The sequence below is a fragment of the Lepisma saccharinum genome, chromosome 4, assembly GCF_977018435.1.
Source record: "Lepisma saccharinum chromosome 4, izLepSacc3.1, whole genome shotgun sequence".
NCBI classification, from domain to species: Eukaryota; Metazoa; Arthropoda; class Insecta; order Zygentoma; family Lepismatidae; genus Lepisma; species Lepisma saccharinum.
The window spans coordinates 74429341-74453740 of NC_139232.1; the positions used below are offsets into that span (position 1 = coordinate 74429341).

The 24400-nt window shown below is 35.6% G+C and overlaps 1 protein-coding gene across 1 annotated transcript in view; it reads left to right on the forward strand.

Moving 5' to 3' along the window:
* The window catches only part of LOC145986585 (putative chitinase 10), a 159233-nt gene that overhangs the window by 128365 nt on the left and 6468 nt on the right, over nucleotides 1–24400 (forward strand). Inside the window, exons 35-42 of the mRNA XM_083120757.1 lie at nucleotides 3323–3614; nucleotides 6393–6568; nucleotides 7045–7247; nucleotides 10132–10265; nucleotides 12486–12697; nucleotides 14116–14251; nucleotides 14963–15105; nucleotides 15751–15936. Of these exons, the coding sequence (XP_082976883.1) occupies nucleotides 3323–3614; nucleotides 6393–6568; nucleotides 7045–7247; nucleotides 10132–10265; nucleotides 12486–12697; nucleotides 14116–14251; nucleotides 14963–15105; nucleotides 15751–15936 (1482 nt within the window). The remainder of the gene's footprint in view (nucleotides 1–3322; nucleotides 3615–6392; nucleotides 6569–7044; nucleotides 7248–10131; nucleotides 10266–12485; nucleotides 12698–14115; nucleotides 14252–14962; nucleotides 15106–15750; nucleotides 15937–24400) is intronic.

The following is a 24400-nucleotide window of genomic DNA, read 5'->3' on the forward strand; positions in this document are numbered from 1 at the left end:
ACCAATATAAAGCTGCAAATGATCTATGAAGATCTTGTTTGGAGAAGTAACCACCTTAATTAATATGTGTAACCAGGTGAATGCAATATATTTTGCTGTACAAAATTAAACAGCAAATTTGGACATCTAGTTTACAAACCAGTGTAAATGAATTATACCTTTCTGGCCATAAAAATAAGAAAATGGTAGAATTTTATATTAAATAACAGCTATATATAGAAATATTAAACAAGTAAAATTAACAGCAATTTTATTTATTTACCAATTCACCAATATACGTACTTATATCGCCTGATATTGGTAGAATGCTAATTAATCGGTCCCATTCCTACTTTACATAACAAATAGCTGTTTCATAAGGTGACATTTTACTCCTACGACTCCCCAAGAAAAATGGAAGTAGAACTCAAATTTATATATAATAGATAAATAATTCATCAGATATTTGCATTTAGAGTGAGAGAATCGATAAAATATTCAAATGTAATCATAATATTCATCAATTCATTATTGTTTTAGTACAGTATGGTATTTATATAACATTGTACCTGAAACTTTTAGCAAAGATAATGCTTGTGGTAATATTGACTAGCATATTTTCGGAATAAAAGAAATATGATGATTGTGATAAAAGTTAGGTGAATATGGGAATGTCAGATCACAAAACTTGTAAAAGTGATGGGAACAGGGCATATATCCTGGGGTGTGACCAGTATCGGCGATTGGGTTCCAAATTTGGGGGGCAAGGACAGTTTATTTTCCCTTTATACATAAGATTTAGCATAGTGTGGGGGAAAAAAATTAGCAAATTGTGGGAGTGGGGCAACTGCCCCCTTGCCCCCCCTTATCGCCGCCACTGGGTGTGGCAAATTATGCCGAAACTAGCTGATTACCCAGCATTGCCCAGGTGTTTAATGAATTCTAACTATAGCGTTAAATGTAACTAATTTTATTTACAGCTATTTAAAAGCATAAGTACAGTATACAAATTATAAACTAATATCTTTTGCAAATTCACTATAATATAAATTTTAACAACAATTTATGAACAACATTTTTAGTTCCACCTCCAGGAACAAGAATAAATAAATTAAACGGCATTGGGAGTGTAACTATTCATCTTAGCGGCCCCGAAAACTGGATTCCACACTAACATCGGTCGTTTTCGATTATTTTTGCATGTCACCCCTTTCCCACCCCCTGCCCTAGGGGGTGCCTGGGGTGTCTTGGAGTTGAACGGCATTGGAAGTATCAAATTTTCATCTTAACTAACCCAAAAACTATTGATTCCACACTAATATCGGTCGTTTTACATGTTACCTCCTTCCCACCCCCACCCCCAGGGGTGCCAGTGGTGTTTTGGAGTTGAACGGCATTAGGAGTGTCACTATTCATCTTAGCTACCCTGAAAACTATTGATTCCACACTAATATCGGTCGTTTTACATGTCACCCCTTCCCACCCCCACCCCCAGGGGTGCCAGTGGTGTTTTGGAGTTGAACGGCATTGGGAGTGTCACTATTCATCTTAGCTACCCTGAAAACTATTGATTCCACACTAATATCGGTCGTTTTACATGTCACCTCTCCCCACCTCCACCCCTAGGTGTGCCAGGGGTGTCTTGGAGTTAAACGGCATTGGGAGTGTCAATATTCATCTTAGCGACCCCGAAAACTATTAATTCCACTCTAATATCGGTCGTTTTAAATGTCACCCCCTTTCCAACCCCACCCCTAGGGGTGCCAGGTGTGTCTTACCCTCACAGTATTTCATTCCAGATTGTAAGTCATATGTGTACCAAGTTTGGTCATCATGAATGTCACTAATTAGCGACTCCAAAACTATGGATTCAACACTAATCTTGGTCATTTTTGACATTTTAATTTTCACCCCCTCTCAACCCCCATCCCGATAGGTGATGAACTTGGAGTGGAATGGTATTAGGAATGTCACTATTCATCTTAGCGACCCCGAAAACTATGGATTCCACACTAATATCGGATGTTTTCGATTATTTTTACATATCACCCCCTCCCACCCCCACCCCTAGGGATGCCAGGGGTGTCTTACCCCCACAGTATTTCTTTCGAGATTGCAAGTGATACGTGTTCCAAGTTTGGTTGAAATTGCTCAAGGCGTTTGAGAGTTAAGCCAGAACAAACATACACACATACATCCACTTTTATATATTAGAAGATTAATTAGTTTAACATTCCATGTAAAACTTTGTTCATTTTTACCTATTTGTGTGCAGTTAAAAGCTAGTAATAATTTTATATTTTGACCTCTTCTAATTTCTGGGATGGGTGATGTCAGATGGGAATTTTTCCAGCAATGTCCGTGTGAAGCAGCTCTGAGAAAATGGGTAGCTGGGGACAATCCTTGGAGAGGGGGAATAAAGGTGTCAGTGTTTGGTGCTGATCACATCACTTCCACAAATGGCCGAGATTTAGAATATGTGGCCCTACTCTCACATCCACCCCATATTTCTTCATGGCATGTTGCAATTGCAAGGGGTAGCTTTCAGTGGTATATTCTGAAAATTTGACTGGTTTACTGCAACATTTCTTATTTATTGAATATATTTATTATATATTAATTAGATATAATAAAAACACTAATACAGGGATGCAAGTAAAACCAAAACAGAAGTTTGAAAACTTCAAATATTCTATCAGTTTCTGTAGGTGGGTTTCATGTGACACCAGGATGTGCCCAGCCACCATGTTTGCAGCAAATTTTATTTGTCGTTTGTAGAAATATTCACCATGTAGTGTTCGTTACATTTGTTTTAAATCATGAATGTCTGTGTTAGTATCTCCCACCTGCCCGCTTGAATTCTGTACGCTTACAAGAACTGACCTCAATCATAGCTGTCTGAAGCCACAAATCAACAGTTTGTGATGTAGGTGAAACACACCTATATACTGTATATATTAATGAAAAAGTTGGTTTACAGGTGGTAAACCAGATAAAATGGGAGAATACGCCACTGGTAGCTTTACTTTATGTATAATTTATACATTAGAAATGGACCAATATGAAGTTTTTACTGAAATTAATAAAGTGTAAATATAAAATTTACCAATACTAATAACACCCTCATATTCTGCTGATACAATATGGTCCTTGAAGGACATGAACAGTTCTTTCAGCTCCTTAAGATACGTTTTCAAGTAATGTGGCATATGACTTTGGTGTGAAAGCTGCTTAAGAGCTCTCCTATCTGTCAGAGATCATTTGGTGAATATGAGACAAGTCTGAATTACTTGAGTCACCCTATCTGTAAGTATACCATTAACTACTTTACTTTGAATTTCAGATCTGCACAAACATTCAGAAAAAAGGATGGAAGGTTGTGAGGGATCCTGAAGGGCGCATGGGCCCATATGCATACCTGAGAGACCAGTGGGTGTCATTTGACGATATTGCAATGATACGTTACAAGTCAGAATACGTGAAGCAGATGGGCCTTGGTGGTGGAATGATTTGGGCACTTGACCTGGATGACTTTAGAGATACCTGCTCTTGTGAACAGTATCCTCTGTTACGGACGATCAACAGAGTTCTCAGAAATTATCCTGTTGCAGATCCTAAATGCGAACTACTTGACAGTGAGTATACTGATATTCAGATACTAGAATCTAGATTTATAAAAAATTGTCTACAAAATACGAGGGGCGATCAGGTTGCTCTGACCCTAACATAGAAGGAATGACGTTATGATTGATTTTTTATTTTGCTCTTGTTTAGTGATTCTTTATATGCTTTCATTCTGAATTGCAAGTCTGAGTAGCATACAGTTTTCTTTTTACAGGGGTTTAACTGAGTGAAGTTGTGTCAATGTGCCAGAATGGAGAAAACTGAGGGGAGAGCAGTGCTCAAATATTTTGTGAAGAAGAAGTGGACAGTATCCAAAATTCATGAGGACTTGGTGGATACACTAGGGGACACTGCTCCTTCATACAGTATGGTGAAAAGATGGTGTCGTGAGTTTCATTGTGGGAGAGGGTCGTGTGAGGATGAACATGCAGGTGGAGCACCAAAAACTGTCATGACGATTGAAAACATTAACAAAGTCCACGATATCGTGCTGAAGGATCGTCGAGTCACTATCCGTCATGTTGCTGAGATGTGTGGCCTGTCATATGGCACTGTGCAAAACATAATTGCCCAGGAATTGCAAATGAAAAAATTTGTTGCAAGATGGGTCCCTCGAAACCTCACCCCAGATCAGAAGCGCACCCGAGTGCTCATTAGTCAAGAACTTCTTGACAAGTTTCGTGCTGATATAGACGATTTTATTGCCTGATTTGTAACTATGGATGAAACATGGGTCCATCACTTCGACCCAGAAACAAAATCACAAAGCATGGAGTGGAAACACCCACATTCTCCACCAAAGAAGAAGTTCAAGGTGCAAACGTCAGCCAAGAAGGTGATGGCCTCAATTTTCTGGGTCTGCAAGGGTGTCCTTCTTGTGGACTATCTACAAAGAGGCCAAACCATCACTGGCACATACTACAGTGACCTAATCAAGAAATTACGTGATTCCATCAAGAAAAAGAGGCGTGGGATGTTTATCCATGGTGTGCTCCTTCACCAGGACAATGCACCTGTTCACACCTCACGCATTGCGAGGGCCGCTATCGCAGATGCATCATTCGAATTGCTGCCCCACCCACCTATTTACCAGATTTGGCCCCCAGTGATTTCTATTTGTTCAAACATTTGAAGAATGACATTCATGGGCAAAAATTTTCTGATGATTCTGAGGTGATAAGGGCTGTGGCCTCATGGTTGGAGGACCAGTCGGAAGAATTTTTTTTTGCAAGGTATCCACGCGTTGGAGCACCGATGGGAGAAGTGCATTGGAGTTGCAGGGGAGTATGTTGAAAAAAAAAAAAATGAAACCCTATTGCCGCTCTTTCTATGTTAGGGTCAGAGCAACCTGATTGCCCCTCGTATTCCATTCTAATAAAGTGTGTATCCAGAAAATGAGTTCAGTTTGGCTATAGCAAACAAAAAGTACTTGTCAAACTATATCATTGTTGGTACATTCTACATGCCTGCTACACTGTTTCCAGCATTACTGAGGCTTTAGTAAGAATATTGTTCCAGTTTCTGTATTGTGTTCCCATTATCATTTGATGAGCCACAGATGCAACTGTCAGACAACCAGCTCGTAATTCTGCTGTGTGCAGCATGTTGAACATGTTCAAGAGAATTGATCAGCTTGCCATCTATGAAACGAGGTCTATTATCCATTCCATGAATGTAAGGAATTTGAAACTGACACACATTCATCATTAACGATGTATTCCTTGGTAAAATATGGATAGGGGTGGCTTCATTACTCATGGTGTTTCCTTTCTACACAACAATACCTGGCTCCACTGCAGCCCAAATAGGTTTGGCTGGGAAATATTTGATCATCCCCTCTACATGTCAGACTTGGTACTAGGTGATTTGAATGACTCAGAGGAACATTCTTTCAATGAGGATGAGCTCAAAGGCAGCAGCATTCTACAATGAAGTGATACGAAACATGGTGAGATATGCCTCATAAATGGTGGACATTATGTGTAAAAGTAGTTGAAGGTATGTTGAATCCACTGACAATTACTTTCTGGATAAGCTTCATATTTTGAAGACACACACTTTATAAATCTTTTGTTATTGTTCCAACATGTTCTCCACATGCCAATCCTCCTACAGAAAATTTAATTCTACATTTCTTCCCACCTCAACACAAATGCTGAGCATTTCATGAACAACTTGAATCATCACTTAACCTACCTAGCACGTGACCATAACTCTACTAAATTTTTGACTTCAAAGAAAGAAGATGTATATTAGAAATGTATTTAACAAAACTATTTTACAAATAAAATACTGATGAATCTGTCTCATCCTTACTATATACACTAATTAACACCTTTAAACAATAAATGTTCTTTACAAACTAATATGCAAAATACATAAAGAAACATTTTAATACTCCAAGCAGTACGTGCACATCTCTGGAATAGATGAATACATAAATGCAAAAATGTACACCTGTTACTAATATACACTAGTATCTTTATATTTATAAAAAATATGTTATTATATAATTATCTGATCTTTAAATTTTAAGGAATGAGATTATGAACTAACTGTATTTGATAATTATGTGATGGTAATTTGGTTTCATCCAATGAAAAACTATGATATATATTTCTACAAATACTCTGCAATTTGTTTCCACAATCCTGCCACTTTCTGTTATACTTCTCATGAATATAAAGACAAAATTCATTTCAATTGTATTCTGGATATATATATATATATATATATATATATATCAGTACTTCCTTGATTTCTACTAAATACATTGTCTTTCATTGTAGGTTCAGATAACCGTGTTACACATACAGAGCCTTCAGAGTCTGTTGGACATGAACAGGAAATGACCTGTGATGGAAACCAGTTTGCACCACATGAAACTGACTGTTCTAAATATTACATTTGCCACTTTGGAAAGCTTATGGAGCAATCCTGTCCTCCTGGGCTCTACTGGAACAAGGTATTTTTTTTCCTTCCATGCAAAGAAATGAAGGATTATTGTTAAAATATTACTTGATATTAATATGCATATTATAGTATTGTTTTTTAAATTTCAAGGAACTTGGAAGGACTGTAAAATCTCAAGAGAAAATTTTTGAAATATATTCTGCAATAACAATTAATTTACAAAACATTATATTCCATTGTTTAATTTATAATCAAGTTAATTTTATCAGTTACGATTCATTAGATAAATATTTCACATTAGACATTCTATGAAAATCATACAATTGGTATTTTAGAAGGATTTTATACTTAATTACACATTAGATTTTGATTCCCTTGTGTCAGGTACCTTACTTAACCCATACAGTTGAGCCAGTGTTTGTCTGTTTATAGTTACTAAGTTTCACTTATTCAATTTAAATTATGTTAAGTGCAGGCACAACGATTATTTTGTTTATTTATCATTGAATACATTGCTATATTTTGTAGGGTCACTGTGATTGGCCAGAAAACAGTGACTGCTCAAATAAACCAGCAGAGATATCAGAAGTTCATCCCCCTTCATCAACTGAACAGGTTCAAGTTATCGAAGTAACAGCATCACCCTCAACAACAGAAGGATACCAACCAACACCAATTGTGGATTCTGAATACAAGGTTGTATGCTACTTCACCAATTGGGCTTGGTATAGGTAAGTCATCACAAATAAGACCACCTTCCAAAAAGGACAACTTTACGCAATCATTCAATTACAAAATTCGTTACCAAATAATTATAAAATATTGAGAGATCCCTGGTATTTAAAAGTAATATGAAAAAATTACTGCCAGACAGTGGTGTATGCAAGGTTTTGAAATATTATGAAAAATGCTGTTGAAAAAGAATGAAAATGGCCAATTTATCACAGCCAAAGATCTCCAACAATACTACTACTACTACTACTACTACTACTAATAATAATAATAATAATAATAATAATAATAGTAATAATAATAATAATTTGAGTTATTATTCCCATGCAGCACAGAGAAAAGCACAGCATTCCAAACACACGCGTCTTTAAGAGTGAATGCCTTGAAAATAAACACGAATTGCTGAAAATAAAACATGAGGGCAACTAGGATTTAAAAGAGAAAAAAAGTTGTTTTGTACCTCAGCTGCAACAATGTTCAATAAGCATGTATTTTTTTTATTTTTTTTTTGTGAACAATGAGAATTAACTAAAGAAAAATCTTAGTTCGTTGTAAGTAGCTAATGCAGACAATGGCTAGACCGACAAGAATACACAGTCACCAGTCCGTCCACCTTCCCATTTCTACCGTGGCACATTTGAATTTCTGAATTCGAACGACAATAAGCTGAACTATTGGAAAATGTTTTGTTGGTAAGAACAGCAAGAAAATCCGGATGTGAATTATCGTGCATATGCATGGTAGATTCTGAGGGTGGTATTGGCATGTTTCTCATAAATCTATACAGTGTTGTTTGGGATCCGTCAATATGTCAAAACAATCTAAGCGACCGCAAAGTTTGATTTTGCAATTATTTTTTTTCCAAAAATTCCCACTGTGACTCTCTCAAGAATTGTGAAAATTCATTGCTTTGTGGCTTTGTGTCGACATTATTGTGATATTATACTGATTTCGCATCCCCTTGTGAATTCTCAAGTGATGCTGAATCTACATCCACATCACAAAATAATGTTGAAGAAGTGCTTTGTGAATCACCTAAAAGTGATAAATGTGTTGGAATGTCTTTTAACTTACTTTTGTACGCAATAATAGACTCACTGAAATTTAGCAATACGTATTCACGTATATAGTGCCTCATCATCACCCTGGGTCAGTTCCATAGGTAAAGGTAATGTGAATTTCCTCCTGCGTATAGCACCGTGCCATGTAGGCACATGTAGGGGTGGGGACCCATGCATTCTCGATCTCGGCCATTTTGGAGGTAATGTGATCAGCACCACAATCCGGCAGCCTTTAACCCCAGGGTTGTTGATATGAGGCTGGATGAGCCCTGGAGCCCCCAGAAAAAAATCCAACCAATTCCGGGAATCAAAGCTGGATCTGCAGCATGGTTGTCAGACGCCCTATCGACTAGACCACCTCGGCACCTTGGATGAGTTCCATACTTTGATTATTTAAATTTATTTTAACATATTTTCTTGTTTTTATATATTTTCTTCACACTTAAAATGTCTCACCTCATTGACTAGACAAGTACTTCGTAACAAAGAAACAAAAAAATGCACCTAGAATTTGTTAAAAATCGAATGACTAGAAAGTATTTTTTTTCTATTACTTTCATAAATATATTAATGTAGATCTCTACTATTTAATAGTAGTAGTGGTATTATAGTAGTAATTAAATTAATTAATTAATTATAAGTAGGCACATTATTAATTAATTAATTAATTATGAGTATTATTAATCAATTAAAGTAGAATAAAACAATGGCAATGTGAATGTGGAGAAAGTTTTATAAATAACTCCCCCCCAAATGAAATCCTGCGTACGCTACTGCTGCCAGAAAATACTATATAAGATATATAACCAGGTGACTGTAATGAGTCTTGACTTAGATTACAAGCTACTTTAGACATTTACTTTACAAAAACGGAGTATATGAATTATATATTTATGTTAATATTAATTTTTAAAAAGGCAGAATTTTGCACTAAATTACAAACTGTGTATAGAAATATTCGATTGCAAAAATTATCACCAATTTTATCAATAAAGCAAAACACCGGTATGGCTATAGAGACTTACATCAATTGGGTATCAATTAATCTGTTCCATCATTACACACACACTTTAAAATAAATTTTCTTTCTATTCTTATCGTACTCAAATTGAATTAGCAGTTGTTGGGCAGGTTATAACATTTAAAATATCTAAATATGGGGGGGAAATGAAATTTCAGTTATTTTACATCAATTTTCTACCTCTTATGTTAATCAATGCATTGAGGATGAATGATGAACTGATAAAATGGTTGATAGTATAAACACATGCCTTATACAGGGACCCCTGCTCACCACTCTGCCATGTAGGGTGGCAAAGAAATTGTTGAAGTTACTTCCCCAACTTCTGAACTTTGTTCTATTCTATCATTGCCAAAACCACAATATCAACATTTTATGTGTAATATCTGCATACAGTAGTTGCTTACAATAAGAATGCAGTACTGATTTAAAATTTAGAAATATCAATACAGCACGAATCTGACATGAAATAGCAAAGATTTAGTTCAGAATGTGAATGATACATTCATCTCCTTAATAAATGAATGAATTAGATATGTCTATGGCCTAAGGTAGAAAAGTCACACATCTGAAAATGATTATATGTCTTTACACCTGCTACTCAGGTTCTTTTTACTTATTATTTTCTCTTATTTCCATACTATTTTTCATGTAAGTAGAAAATGTAAAATTCTAAATGCAATGAAATATATTTAATGTAACTTTAGAATTACAAGATTTCATTAAGCTTATTCTATTTGTATCCATAGAGTTGTAAAATATTCTTAAATGACAATTTAAAATATAGAATAACTATTTCAGACAAGGTGAAGGAAAATACGACCCGACAAACATTGATCCATCTTTGTGCACTCACATTGCATATGGTTTTGCTGTATTAGATGGTTCAACATTAACGATTAAACCTCATGATTCCTGGGCAGACATTGATAATGGTAAGCACTGGATTCTTTTTATTTACTATAGATGTATATTCAATTCTGCACTTGTAAATCATATTAGTATACAAGTGCAAAATGAATATGGAACAGCTTGGATAGGACCCTCTGTATTCTATTGAATACCTCTGGGACATAGGTGTGTGCAGAGGGAGGCAAGAGAGGGCAGTTGCCCCCTAATACTCTGTTAGAAATTTAGTGTGGAGGAATCTTATCACTCTGTTATTAAACAATATTATGCACTTTAAAAAATTAAGTACTTTCAAGCTGACAAAAAATCCAAGCTACTACGGAGGGGAGGAAGTTGAAATTGAACTATCCAACTTCATCCTCTAGCAAATTTCCTGTTATTAATACACACACACACTATTCGTTAGTTGTATTACCTCTATGTGTTTGAGGAATAAATTTCCCATACATTGGAAATTAGTAGCTAAGATTGGGTGACAAAAATTGGGAAGGGGAGCAAGTTCAGTACTTTTTTGTATACAATGCTTAGCATTAGGAAGCCATAATAGGATGGCAAAAAGTGTGGGGGCAACTGCCCTCACTCCCCCCCCCCCAAGCCTCCCTTATCACCGTCACTGTTGTTAATTAATAAATTATGTGTAGTTGTTTTGAGTTCTGCTCTACAAAACCATGTTTATATGTAAAAATAGTCTCTGAACCACAGAGAGGGGAAATAAAGGAGTGGGCAAAGAACATTGGTGCTCCAGAAGTTTGAATTATTCTAATACAGTGATTTTTGAAGGTCAGGACACACACTATATACACACCCCTGTTCCACACCCTTCTCTCTCGGATTAAATTTTCATCAAAGCTTTTGGGTCCCCTAATCAGGGAGGCACACGCCTATGCTCTGGGATGAGTTGGAATCCTGTCTGTGGGCCTAGCTTAACTGTGCATCATAAGGAACAGGACTTGAGTAATGCTCTTGTGGAGGAACAAAATAAAATTTCCACAACATACGGGAATTTTGTGCAAAATTTCCCAATATTTATTTAATGGGCAAGGTTCACCATAAGCTGCTCTACCACCTAATGCTTGTCATTTTCTGCATAGATAAGAGTACATGTACGGAGGTGTGCCCAGGATTTTTAAAAGAAGGAAGGAGGGTACTTATACATTTTTTTAGAAGTCATCCCTCATTTTGTCATCTTTTCCTGCCTTTGAAGTTCTTAAGAATATTGGGCCAAAGAAGGGGGAGAATTATGACCACCACCAACCCCCCTTGGGCACACCACTGTACATGTAGACAATATAAGGATATATGATATGAAAAAAAGAAACATCGAGGCCAAAACTAAACAAAAAACAAAACATTTCACATAAGCCTACATTTATGGATATACTTGTTAATAAGAGGAGTAATGGTATAATAATATTGAAATTCTTTAAATGACATGGGAAATAGGGACATTTCGAATGGAGAGAAACTAATGAAGAAACAAACATTGAAGTTAACTTAAGTTTACTTTCAAGAAAAAAAGTGTTAAAACAATAATAGTTACAATTACAAAAATAAATGTTATTTTTTTTTGTTGCGGTGTCACTGTACTTGTAGTATGTGCCATTGTTCTCCCACGTTCCTGCAGAATCAACTATTTGAATTTTATATTGAAATTATTGTTACTTTTTTGTACACTACAACATACATATACATATTCAGCATTCAGTTTGACCAGGGGTTATGGTGAAATGCCCAAAACAACCAAGGGTTTATCAAATTCCTCGACCTAAAAAGACTGACCGTCAATGATGTAAATGGTGTTTGAATACCTTCGAAATTTGTTTTCTTGTTATTGTTGCTTCAAACAATGAAGGAGAAATAATCACTTGACCTATACAGGCCTACCATGATGAAGTATCAAACTACATAAAGTATTTTATGTTCTTGTTTTACACATAAAGACTGAAAACAACTGGATCTATGGTTGAAAAAAATTCAAACCACTAAAACATAAAATACAAATAATTGGTGAACATTTAAAGAATTGCTGAAAACAGTGATCTATGACATTCTAGATTATGAGCCCATTCATCAGTCCCATACCTAGATATTTTGAAATCCTAGGTAGGATTGTGGTTTGGTGCTTATCCCCTCTTCTTATTATTTTATTTTGCTTATTATTTCATACTTTGAATAAGTATAATACAGGTTGTATTTCTTGCATAATAACATTCCCTACCCTCCAAAATATCTACGTCTACTTTTAGATTTTTACAAGCAAGTTACAGACCTGAAGAAGCTAGGACTGAAAGTTCTTATTGCACTTGGTGGTTGGAATGACTCAGCAGGGGACAAGTACAGTCGCCTTGTAAACAACCCAGGAGCTCGAGCTAGATTCATCAACCACCTAATAAGATTTATGGAAACCTACAACTTTGATGGCCTTGATCTTGATTGGGAGTATCCCAAATGCTGGCAGGTGAGTTACTAATTGCTTTTTAGTTTAGCTAGACACAATTATGGATGGTTACAATTGGAATTACAATGTAGACAGTTATAAAGTTGTGTTGAATACATAGTAATCTAATTTTTTTTGGCCAGACAAAAGAACTATTACTTTTTAAATGTTTCGAATAACTAAACATCCAAGCTTTCATCTGGATTTTTGGTAATAATTCAGTGGTTTTATGGAATCATGAAAACACACACTATAATTTAACCCCAATTAAATAAAAAATAGGAATGTACCAATATTAATTTTTTGCCTATACTAATACAGTCCCAATATAACATTTACTGTAATTAGAAACTCAACATTTCTGTACAAAAATGGGCTGAACTTTGGGTTCCATTTCAGCATATAAAAATGACATTTCAGTGTTATTATGAACGAAATTTCATATTGGATTTAGAAACTTTATGTTTTTCACAGACAATAAAACTTTACATCCTAAAAGATATATTCATAATTTTAACCTACGTGATATACTTCCTAGTTTCTGATACCACCTAAATAGAATGGCTGTTTCTAATCGTATATTGTGTTTTGGTAACACTGTAAGCCTTGTTTCCATGTTAATAAAACATTAAAATACTGACCAAGGCAGAATTTATAGTATAAAAAATATATACACTAAAAGGTAACGTGTAGTGTATATATTTTTTATACTATAAATTCTGCCTTGGTCAGTATTTTAATGTTTTATTGTATTTTGATGTCAAAAATGGCATGCGGATGTTGTGAAAAATGATTTATAAAGAACCAAAATGATTTTGTTTACAGTTTTAATTCATGTAAGCAATGAGGTGACTGCCATAGGCTGTTTTACAAAATGAAACAACATATTTAATCATTTGCTTTAAAAAGCAAAGACAGACAAGGTATTTCTTTATATTCATAACAAATAACAAAATTGCAGAATAAAACACTAAATTACAGGTTATTAATATAAAAATTAGGTTAAACTTATCAACAATTTTACAGATACAACAATGACACTATATTGACCATTACTGATTGAGTACATATTAATACTTACATCCAATGCGTATCAAATGTAGGATTTCTTGATTTTTCTTCTTCATATAATAATAATAATATAATCTTACTAATAAAATTTATAAATGATTATCATCACCATTCCTATTATTCTCATTATTGAAAATTATAATTTTTTCAGCATGCAATTACCCATTTCAAAATATATTCCAGATATAGATCTGACTCAGTACAAAACATTCATTCCCAGACTGGTATTCAAACCCAGAACCTTCAGTATCATGTGTGAACCAAGAAACACACACAATAATTGTGATGGCTGAAAAAGAGAGTAAACTTTCAAGATTAGGTAAATAATGAAGTTTGTATGATTCTCATTAAACATTTATTCCCTGTAGGTTAATTGCAACATAGGACCTGATAATGACAAGGGAGGATTTGCAGCTCTTGTTCGAGAGCTGAGTGCTGCCTTCAGACCAAGGGGCTGGCTGTTATCAGCAGCTGTTTCCCCAAGCAAAGTCATTATTGATGAAGGTAATGTTTCTCCATATGCTGCAAAATTTGTATACTTGAACAATGAGATTAATGAAGAGGGTTGTAAATATATTTTAACTTCTAAAGAATACTGCCTTTTACACACAAAGTTTAAGAGAAAACTGACTAACTTTCAAGCTTTTATGGTAGGAATCAACAAATTCTTAACTCAAAGTACCACAAAGATAATTTATATTTTTTTTAAAAAAAAACCGTCAGTGTTATCTAGTTCTAGAAACTAGTGTTGCATAGAACTTCTTAATAAATTGTTTTCAGATATTTTACAAAACATTGCTGATTAGTTAGCAGATAACAATTATGATCTGATAATTTCAATAATTTAAACAGTTTGAATATTTTCAGACTGTTTTGATCACTAGAAATGCAAAGTAATATTACTGTTTATTCTGAGCTCTTATTACATTTCCGTGTATGTATAGTTTATTGATAAATTTGGTAATAATTTTACTAATACACTATATTTTATACTGCTTGCAAAAGTTCAAATCCCATCATACTGTGATTCTTTTTATAACATAAGAAATAATTTTCATGACAAAATGTCACAAAACGTGATTAAGCAAAAACCGTTGTTCAAGTTATATAATTATGTAATAAATTTTCTTTTGTATTAACTATTATAATATATGCTCTGTATTCCTAAGTTATTTCATATAACTCTTTCAATTAAAATATTTGAATTTAATGCAGGGTATGATGTTCCTACTCTAAACAAGTATTTGGACTGGATGGCTGTGATGACGTATGATTTCCATGGAAACTGGGATAAGATGACAGGCCATCTTTCTCCGTTGTACTACTATCCTGGCGATACTTTTGATTATTTTAATGCTGTAAGTATTTGATCAAGCACTGTTTGAAAAAGGGGGTTCGTGGTCTTCCTTTGGCTAGATAAAATACAACAAAATTCCATGTAACCATTAAGCATTACATCTTTGATATATTCCATTTTTCACATGGAATGCACACAAAGGTGGTATAAAGTCACAAATATAACAACTTGGTTATACTGAAACAAACTTTTTAAATTTTCACTGTTGAATTAGTCTGGTTGGTTATTTGTGAAATATAAGGCCAATGAAAGTTCACATTTTTTAGTGACATTCTTTTACTAATTGATGTGTATATGTATTGGTTATTCCTATGATTCTAATTAGAATAATATTCCCCAAAAGCAAGGGTAACTACACAAGTAAACAATAATAAACAAATTTAAGGAGAAAACAGAAAAAAACACTAATAAAAATTTTAATCCCCCACATTCAACTCTATCCACTACAAGCAATTCGGCGATTAATAGGAAATAGTGGGTTAGGTGTTTTCTTCTATGTACAACATAATTTCTCAAATTTACTTTGTGTTATGCTTTAAGCATATTACTGTATATTATTTTCATTGATTTTATACTTAAATGTAATAGTATAAAAATAACTTTGTGTGGTACATACTAATATATGCTATTTCTTCGTATTTTTCAGAATTTTTCGATTAACTATTGGCTTCAAAAGGGAGCAGATAGGAAAAAGATTGTGATGGGAATGCCTCTTTATGGGCAGACATTCACATTGTATAAGGCTGAAAATAATGGCTTGAATGCAAGGACAATTGGTCCAGGTGAAGCAGGCCCATATACAAGGGCTGGAGGCTTCCTTGCATTTTATGAGGTATGTATGATGATAGACTTTTCATGTTGCAACTATCATCAAATAAAGATAAGAGTTAGTATTATTTGCTGAAGTTATTCCAAAAGATAATTTGCAGTAATGATTTCTTTTAGATTTTTGTTCTGGTCACTTTGATATTGTTGGCAAGTACAGTAATCAATTCTGAAAAGATGCCCAAATAATACTTGAGTTGTTCAAAAATGATTGGCACTACAATTTTTACTTCACACTAAAAATTACTTTTAAAGAAAGTGTGAGTGCATATTAGAGGTATCCTCTGCCAATGTCTATGCACCTATGTCATCATTCCATCAGTTTTTGTATTGCTCCAGCAAACCATTCTTTGGGGGTATCCCAACACCACTTTTGGACAGCCGACTGAAGTCCGCCGAGGTGAAATTCTTACTGCACACTACCTCTTTCATTGCATCGAACAGAGCATAGTCACTAGGACTAAGATTTGGTGAATATGGAGTATGAGGCAGCACAGTGTACCCTAGAAAATCCAGGGTGGTAATGGTGTGGTGACTGATATGTGCTCATGCATGAAGTCCGACATTATAACCAGACAAGTTATACTACTTCTTAGTATTTTGAATAGGACCTGGCAACACCGGAGTGCCAATGGAGGACAGAAAAGAGGCTGTTGTGTGAAATGTTTCATGTCGCAAACTTTGTTCATAATTAGTTATTTCTTCATGTCTAATCTACTGTGTAAGTTAGCTGTTACTTCTTTCTATATGTGTTCAGTGCATCTTCTGTAACACATTGTTATTTCTTGTGACATTAGTGTTTTGCCTGTTCATGTGCATGCTAGTGTACTTTCGCCATTCACCTCCTATTCGCTGTTCCAAGGTGAGATAATCCAGTACGATTTGGTTGAATATAACATTCGTTTGTACCTACATCCGGTCACAAGATTACGAGAACTCATTTACACATTCGTTTGTGTAGGTGAGGTGATAGCAGTGCTAAGTGAGTGGTGCAATAAAGGCAAAATTAGAGGCAAAATGTCACACGAAAATGATAGTGTGCTTAACAGTCAGCAGATGGCAGTGAACAACAAGGCATCTATCACTGTTGTTCTCGCCTTGCAGATTGAAGTGATAGAAAACAAAGTCAAGATTCACGAAGATAGGATTAGTGAATATAAAGTGGAATTATCACTTCTAAGCAGCAACCTGAAACAACAAATGGAGATCATGCGAAATGAATGTTCATAGTTATTGTCGGAAGTGAAGACACAAATATTTCATCAAGTTGCTTGTCACATGACCAAGCTGGAAGAATCCATGTTGGAGCAGTTCTGTATGTTGACCTTGAAGTTGCAGCCCGGCATCATGAACGAAGGAATGGCCGACAATGGAGCTCATAGCGACTGATCGTCCCAGAGGAAATGTTAACAGTGGGCTTGCAGCAAGTCTTCTCAGGATGATCGATTGTAGCGTGCAAGTCGACGACAATATTTCTTGTGTTGGTGAAGTGAGTGTACATGCAATAAGTGACGAAAGTGCTATTTCATTACTACCACAAGTTTCAGCATCAGGAAAATAACATTTGTTATTGATGCAAAGAGCTTGTGGCAATGTGCACAGTGCTAGCATTAACACAACCAGTGAGTTGATTTATTCACAGGCAAAATCAGGTAATAACCTGCAATGTAACACTCAGTTATCCACCTCGCATGCCGATAGTTTTAGAATAAGTGCAATGCGTTGTAACTCTACTAGAAATCCTTATTATTTTCCTGTAGTTTACGGTTATTACAAGCATAAGAAAACAGTTTTCTTTGTGACGTTTCAGGAGAACACACGCTCCTTTCATCAGACATTTATTTTCATTTTGACTAAAGATACAGTTATAACAATGGTTAGTAATTTTTTAAACAAAAAGAATCTGTTATATAGTGGATGTTGCCAATGTTACATTGTTGTAATATAGCAATTTAACTGTGAAAAAAGCAGTCTGTTTCATTTCAGATTTTTTTTAAAATTATGAATCCCAAATATCATCAGGTAATTCAAATTCATCATTGTTTTCACAAAGTAACATAGATCCAGTATGGAGTTTTCTTTTTCACAAATGGAGTAAGCCACCATCTTTAAAATTTAATGTAACAGAAAACATCAAGAGACTTTGTGAAAACAATGATGAATTTGAATTACCTGATGATATTTGGGATTCATAATTTTAAAATAATCTGAAATAAAAATAAAACAGACTGCTTTTTTCACAGTTAAGTTGCTATATTACAACAATGTAACATTGACAACATCCATTATATAACAGATTCTTTTTGTTTAAAAAATTACTAACCATTGTTATAACTGTATCTTTAGTCAAAATGAAAATAAATGTCTGATGAAAGGACCGTGTGTTCTCCTGAAACGTCACAAAGAAAAACTGTTTTCTTATGTTTGTAATAACCGTAAACTACAGGAAAATAATTCTATAATGCAAGCAATGCGTACATACAAGAAAAACTAATAGAAATCCTTTGCCTCAATCTACAAAGGTGTAGGAATGTGTGTTTTAATAAACAAGAGTGGCTGAGGCGTATGCTGCTTGTCATGCATTGATCAGTAGTAACCACCCCAACATTTATACACCATGTGTGATTAATCCTAACCTCTCCATTGTTGATTGTCAATGTCATACCGACATAAACAATGCAAATAACATACTCTTCAGCAGTCATGCTCACAGTGGTGATTCACATGTTAATAAATCAACACCCTTTATGCTAAATAGTTATTCTGGTCCAAATTGTGCTTTAAGCAATGGTGCTAGCATCCAAGCTATAAAGTCATATGGCCAGCATATGAAAATCGATCAAAGCAGTGAATCGCCAGTGATAGAGCGTGAGCCAGAAAACATACAAAGCAGGCTTAGACATGTGCATGCTGATAATGGTAGTAATAGATCAGTATTGAGATCACATGCTAAAAATGTTGAATGTGGATGTTTTTCTGCAACAAATACTTTGTCGGTTCATAGAACAAATTCTCATTTGTTACACACTATGAAACAAAAACACACGAAACAGAAAAGGACATGTGAACAATGTGGCCAGTTGGTATCAACAACTTGTAACAAAGATAAACATGAAACTTTGAAATTACTTGATACTGCCAATAGTCAAATAGTAAACACAGATAGAAATGATCATAGTTTTCATGGGTATGTTGCAAGTTGTGATAGTTGTGATTCAGATGGCAGCCTCAAAAGTAACATTAGTAAACAAAGTTTTCGTAGAAGTTAGATTAGGTTAAGTAATCTTGAAGCATTTCAAAGGTTCGACTCAACTGATAATAATATGGTTCCTAGTGAGTGGTTAACAGATTGCGAAGAGTATCTCTCACTAATTGGGGTCCCTCATGAAAATTACTTACGTATTCCCCACATACTTACTGGTGTCAGCAAGGATTGGCTCAGACAACATAAACTGAATTTTAAATCTTATGCTGATTTCAGGGGAAATTTTTTGTCATTTTTCCAGAATAAATCATGGGTAGGAAGTTGCATGGCATGTGTGATTGATTAATAGCAAGTACAATAGGGACACTCATGGAGATGTGAAGTTCTTTTGGTCCCAACAAAAGCTTCTCAGTATTGTGCAGCCTAATATGAGGGACTTTCAGAAACACATTCAAATAGTAAATCAGTTGCCTCCTAAATTAAGGGATCATTTGTTACTTCAGCCTTTTGTATCTTTAGCTTCTATGGCTGAGTCCATAGCTAGATATAAAGTGGGTAATATTGGGATCCGTAATGATTCACGTAATTATAAAGAAAATGAACCAAATTTTAATTCAGGCATGAAGTTGCGGTTTGGCAGTTATAAATGTTTCTAATGTTACTGCTGGTAAAGATCAGGTGCGTAGTGACGAGCGATAGTTCTGATTCAGGTTCCAGCATCTGGAATAATGGGACAAAATCAAAATAAATTGCTAAGTTTTCTAAGCACAAGTCTAGTTTTGCTCGGAAGAAGCAGGAAATCTAGATGGTCATCCTCAGCAAGTGGGGGCAGGCAACAACCATGATTTCCCCACATTCAAGAGTGATGGCTTAGAACATGGGCACCCGCCCGTTGCTTGAAAAATATTAATTGTTTGGAGATTCGTTTTTTGTGAGGATGGCACAAAAGAGACTGGGATATTCACGTAGCAACACATCTTCGCATTTTACAAGGAGGTCAGCAAATAAATCACTTACTTCAAAAAATAAAGGGAAATACAAAGTTATCGTCTCATATTTTACTATTCATTGGGATCAATAATATGTTGCAAGGAAAAGACTTGTCCCACATAATAGATGGTTATAAAAAATTAGTAGACCTTTTAAAAATCATGTTGAAAACATATTGTTGTGCACACTTTTGCCTATCGCAAGACTGTTGGAAGATGGAAATTATGCACTATGGAAAAAATGGGAACAATTGAATTAATTCATACTTCATTAGATAATGGCGATTCCATTCAAGTTGTTCACATTGATAAGCTCTTCTTAGTGAGTCCTAGAAAAATAGATGCATCTCTTTATGAGGGGGAAATGGGCTATGGTCATTTCAAAAGGACCGACAAAATTCATTGGAACGATCGAGACATGATTATTTTCCTGGAGCATTTACAAAGTTTTGGCTACATAGAGCGAAACTGCCTGAAATCCTCGTTCAGCCAGCCAGTGCAGGTAAGAAAATCCACAGTTGAATTAGTGGGCATTGAGTAATGGGTGATTTATACAGGGTGTTTCTAAAGTTCGTTTCCAACACATAGGAGGTGATTCTACAAGTGAAAATAAACATATGAATTTATTCGGATTTATTGAAGTGGGAAAAAGTGCGAAAATTATGTTTATAAGGAAATAGTGGCACAATGGCCAACCATATGAGCGCGGCAAAGGGCATTCCACAAAGAAATGCGCATGCTCTATTCAAAAAAACACATGGCAGATGTGCGAAGTTGATGCGCAAGGGATTCCCAAAAGGAAGCGAATGGATCTGTTGAAGTCATGGGAGTAGGGAAGGGTTTAGTGAGATGTGTTATCCATGGAAATTGATATGTGGAGACTGACAACCAAGAAGAAAGCGAATATCCGTAGTGGACATCACCATTACGTAGAAAAACAATAACCCTAATGTGCCACTCAGCAAACGTGTATGAGAAAATATTAGAGAAAAGAATAAGGGAAGTGACAGCTGAGCACGAGAGAGGAACAGTATGGATTTAGAAGAGGCAGATCAACAGAAGATCTGATATTCACCATAAGGCAAATGCAGGAAAGGCACTACAAATACTGAAATTATTTGATTATGGCATTCTAAGATATAGAAAAGGCATATGATAGCATGGACAGAACAAAGATTTGGAAGGCTCTAAGAGAGAAAGGGATCAAGGAAGAGATAGTGTGTAGAGTGCAGAGCACATACAGTGCCAACCAGAGCTGTGTAAAGACACCAGTGGGAAGATAAGAATGGTTCAATATAAGTAATGGACTAAAACAGGGAAGTGCTCTTTCCCCAGTGTTCTTCATAATTACAATGGATGCAATTAACAAAGAGGTGGGGAAGAAGATAGGAGAGGAAGAGATGAAGGCACTGTTGTTCGCTGATAACTTAATATGGAGAATCAGAGAAGAAGAAGTACACAGACAGCTTGATAGTTGGAATGAGGAAATCAGAAGAGCAGGAATTAAATTCAGTGCCGAAAAGAGCGAGGTGCTAATAACAACAAAAACAGAGCCAGAAATGAACCAAGAATAAAGATGGACACGGAAGAGTTGAGGGTAGTGGAGACCTTCAAATATCTAGGAAGCATAATTGAGAGAAGTGGAAGAATAGATGAGGTAAACAGAAGAGGACAAATGGGTGGTGGACTATATCAAAGTGTTCGAAGATTAATATGGTACAGGGATGTACCTATGAAATGCAAGAAGGTAATATATAACACATACTATGTGCCAATAATTACATACGGAGAAGAGACTTGGACAATGACAGAGAGAGACAAAAGAAAGATGCAGGCAATGGAGATGACATTTTTAAGGAGTATATTGGGGAAGACTAGAAGGAATAGAATAAGGAATGAGGGGATCTGACAGACAGTGGGGGTAGTGAGGCTTCAGGACAGGATAGATCAGGCACAGATGAGATGGTTCGGACACATCAAGAGGATGGATGTAGAAAGACTACCAGTAAGAGCTTACAATGCACAAGGAGTGGGAATAACGCCGAGGGGGAGACCAAGATGTCTGTGGAAAGAGCAGATAGTGGAGAGTGTTGGAATTCAAGATTGGAACACCATGAAAAGAGAGGAGTAGTGGAAGACGAGGAAAAAATGGAGAGGCTTGACTTCTATGCCGACCCAGCCAGAGGCAGGAAACTGCAAAGGATGATGATGATGTCAGGTCCTATTCAAAATTATTTTCTCTTTTACATCTACAATATTACTAACAGTAAGAAGTAGTATAACCTATCTGATTATAACATCCAGCAAAAGACTATTCTTCAACTTGGTGCTGCATTCCCACACATGGCTGCTAATCTCATGCGGAACCATGCTGTCCATCATTTCCCATGATTACCTGCTTCCATATTTTCTTGGTTTGTCCACAAATGCATTTGGACAAATAATGCAGCACTGTTTTTCCTATGTGATGCAGGAACATCAACTGGTGGCAATATGTGGCACTATACCCTACCTTCACACAAACACACTAGGTACGCATTGCAAACTGATACATTTTTGAAGGTATTGGGGCGAGTGCCAATCCTTTTTGAACGACCTAAATAAATCTATCATGCAGTGGCGTAGCGTGATTCTATGAAAGGTGTAAGGCTTCCTTAGATAAATCTGACCTGAATATTGGATAAAGAAAACCAAAAGATATTTTAACTAAATAGAATCTATTTGAATCTAAGTCATGTATGAGCATACTTAATTGCAAACACAAAATGCACACACATGCCGCTTTTTTCAATAAAGAAAAATTGCAGATATCCGTAACACCAAAATTGATCCACACATTCTTTTCCTTTAAAATAAAAGGCACGGGAAACGATATAACTTATTCGTTCCTGCGCAACCACAAAGCCATTTGTTCCGATCGTACCACGATGTTTGAAATCTGTACATACCTTTTCCTTTTCTCTCCTTCTCCAAGTCTTTCAGTTCTGGTGTCGGCCTACCTCTGTTGAGGACATCTTGTTTTCACGAGAATGTCAAAGATGAAAAGGGTTGTTTTAAAACCGATTCAACTACACACACACACTAGTTCACAACAGCAACCACACACTCATTTTTACTCACTCTTGAATGTGTGCAATTATTTTCCATGTTGCACAAAATACTGTAATGGCTGGCTAATAAAAACACTGAATCCTCTCTCTGTCGCATGCACGCACGTGCGTCTGCTCTGCTAAATGCGTAACAAACAGTGAGTAAGGCACCTTACATATGCCTAAGAATTGGGGCACCCTGTCATTGGTTGAGAAGATACTACGTAAGCAAACACACCTGCCATGCACGAGTCCAAATCGTTTCTTCCATTCACCCACACATAAATCCTCTCAAGAAGCCTTACAGAGAAACAACTCAAATCAAAATAAGTCCTCAATTGTTTCGTTAAAAGTTCTACTTTCAGTCTGATATTGCTATGTGTTTTCAAGCGATAAATACAGGAATGAATTGTGTTTTCTTCAATAATTTCAACTTGTAAGGTGGACTTACAAGCCTTACGTGGGCACTACACCGCTGCTATCATGATGGAATCATAATAGCTCAGTTGGTAGAGAAATAGTGTGGTAATCAAGAGACCTGGATTCGAGTCCTGTTTGAGTGTGCAATTCTCACCAAAATTTATACATGGTACACCTCCTGTGTGTTCCAAATTGATAGGTGAAACTCTAGTTTTAAATTTCTGAATTTCACATTTGCCAAATTATACTGTATATTTCAAATGTAAACACTTACTGGTTCCAATATAACAAAACATTGGAATTCTTTTTCAGGGACTTTATATTTTACTGAATTTTAAATTCTTTAGTCAGACTCCTAAAGCATGTAAGGGGTGCATTTAAAAAATAAGGGCTGATTGATTATATCAAAGAACAAAAGAAGTGTAGCAACACTGTATTAGTGGTTGCATACACGTACATATCTGCTTCATTTCTCAACATAGTCACCATAATTTTTCAAGGTATTTTCGTACCGTTGATTAAGCTTTTTTTTCCCCCATCTGCATAGAAGTTCGCCCCCTGGGAGTTCACCCAATCCAGCACTACCATTTTCAACACCTCAGTTTTTGCAATTCATTGACATGCAAGTCAATTTTTCAGGTGCAGGAAGACGTGATAGTCACGAGGTGCAAGGTCCAATTATACGGGGAGTGATCAAAAAGTTCCCATTCGAAACACTAAACCATGTGAAGAGTGACCGCAACAGCATGTGCTCTAACGTTGTCGTGG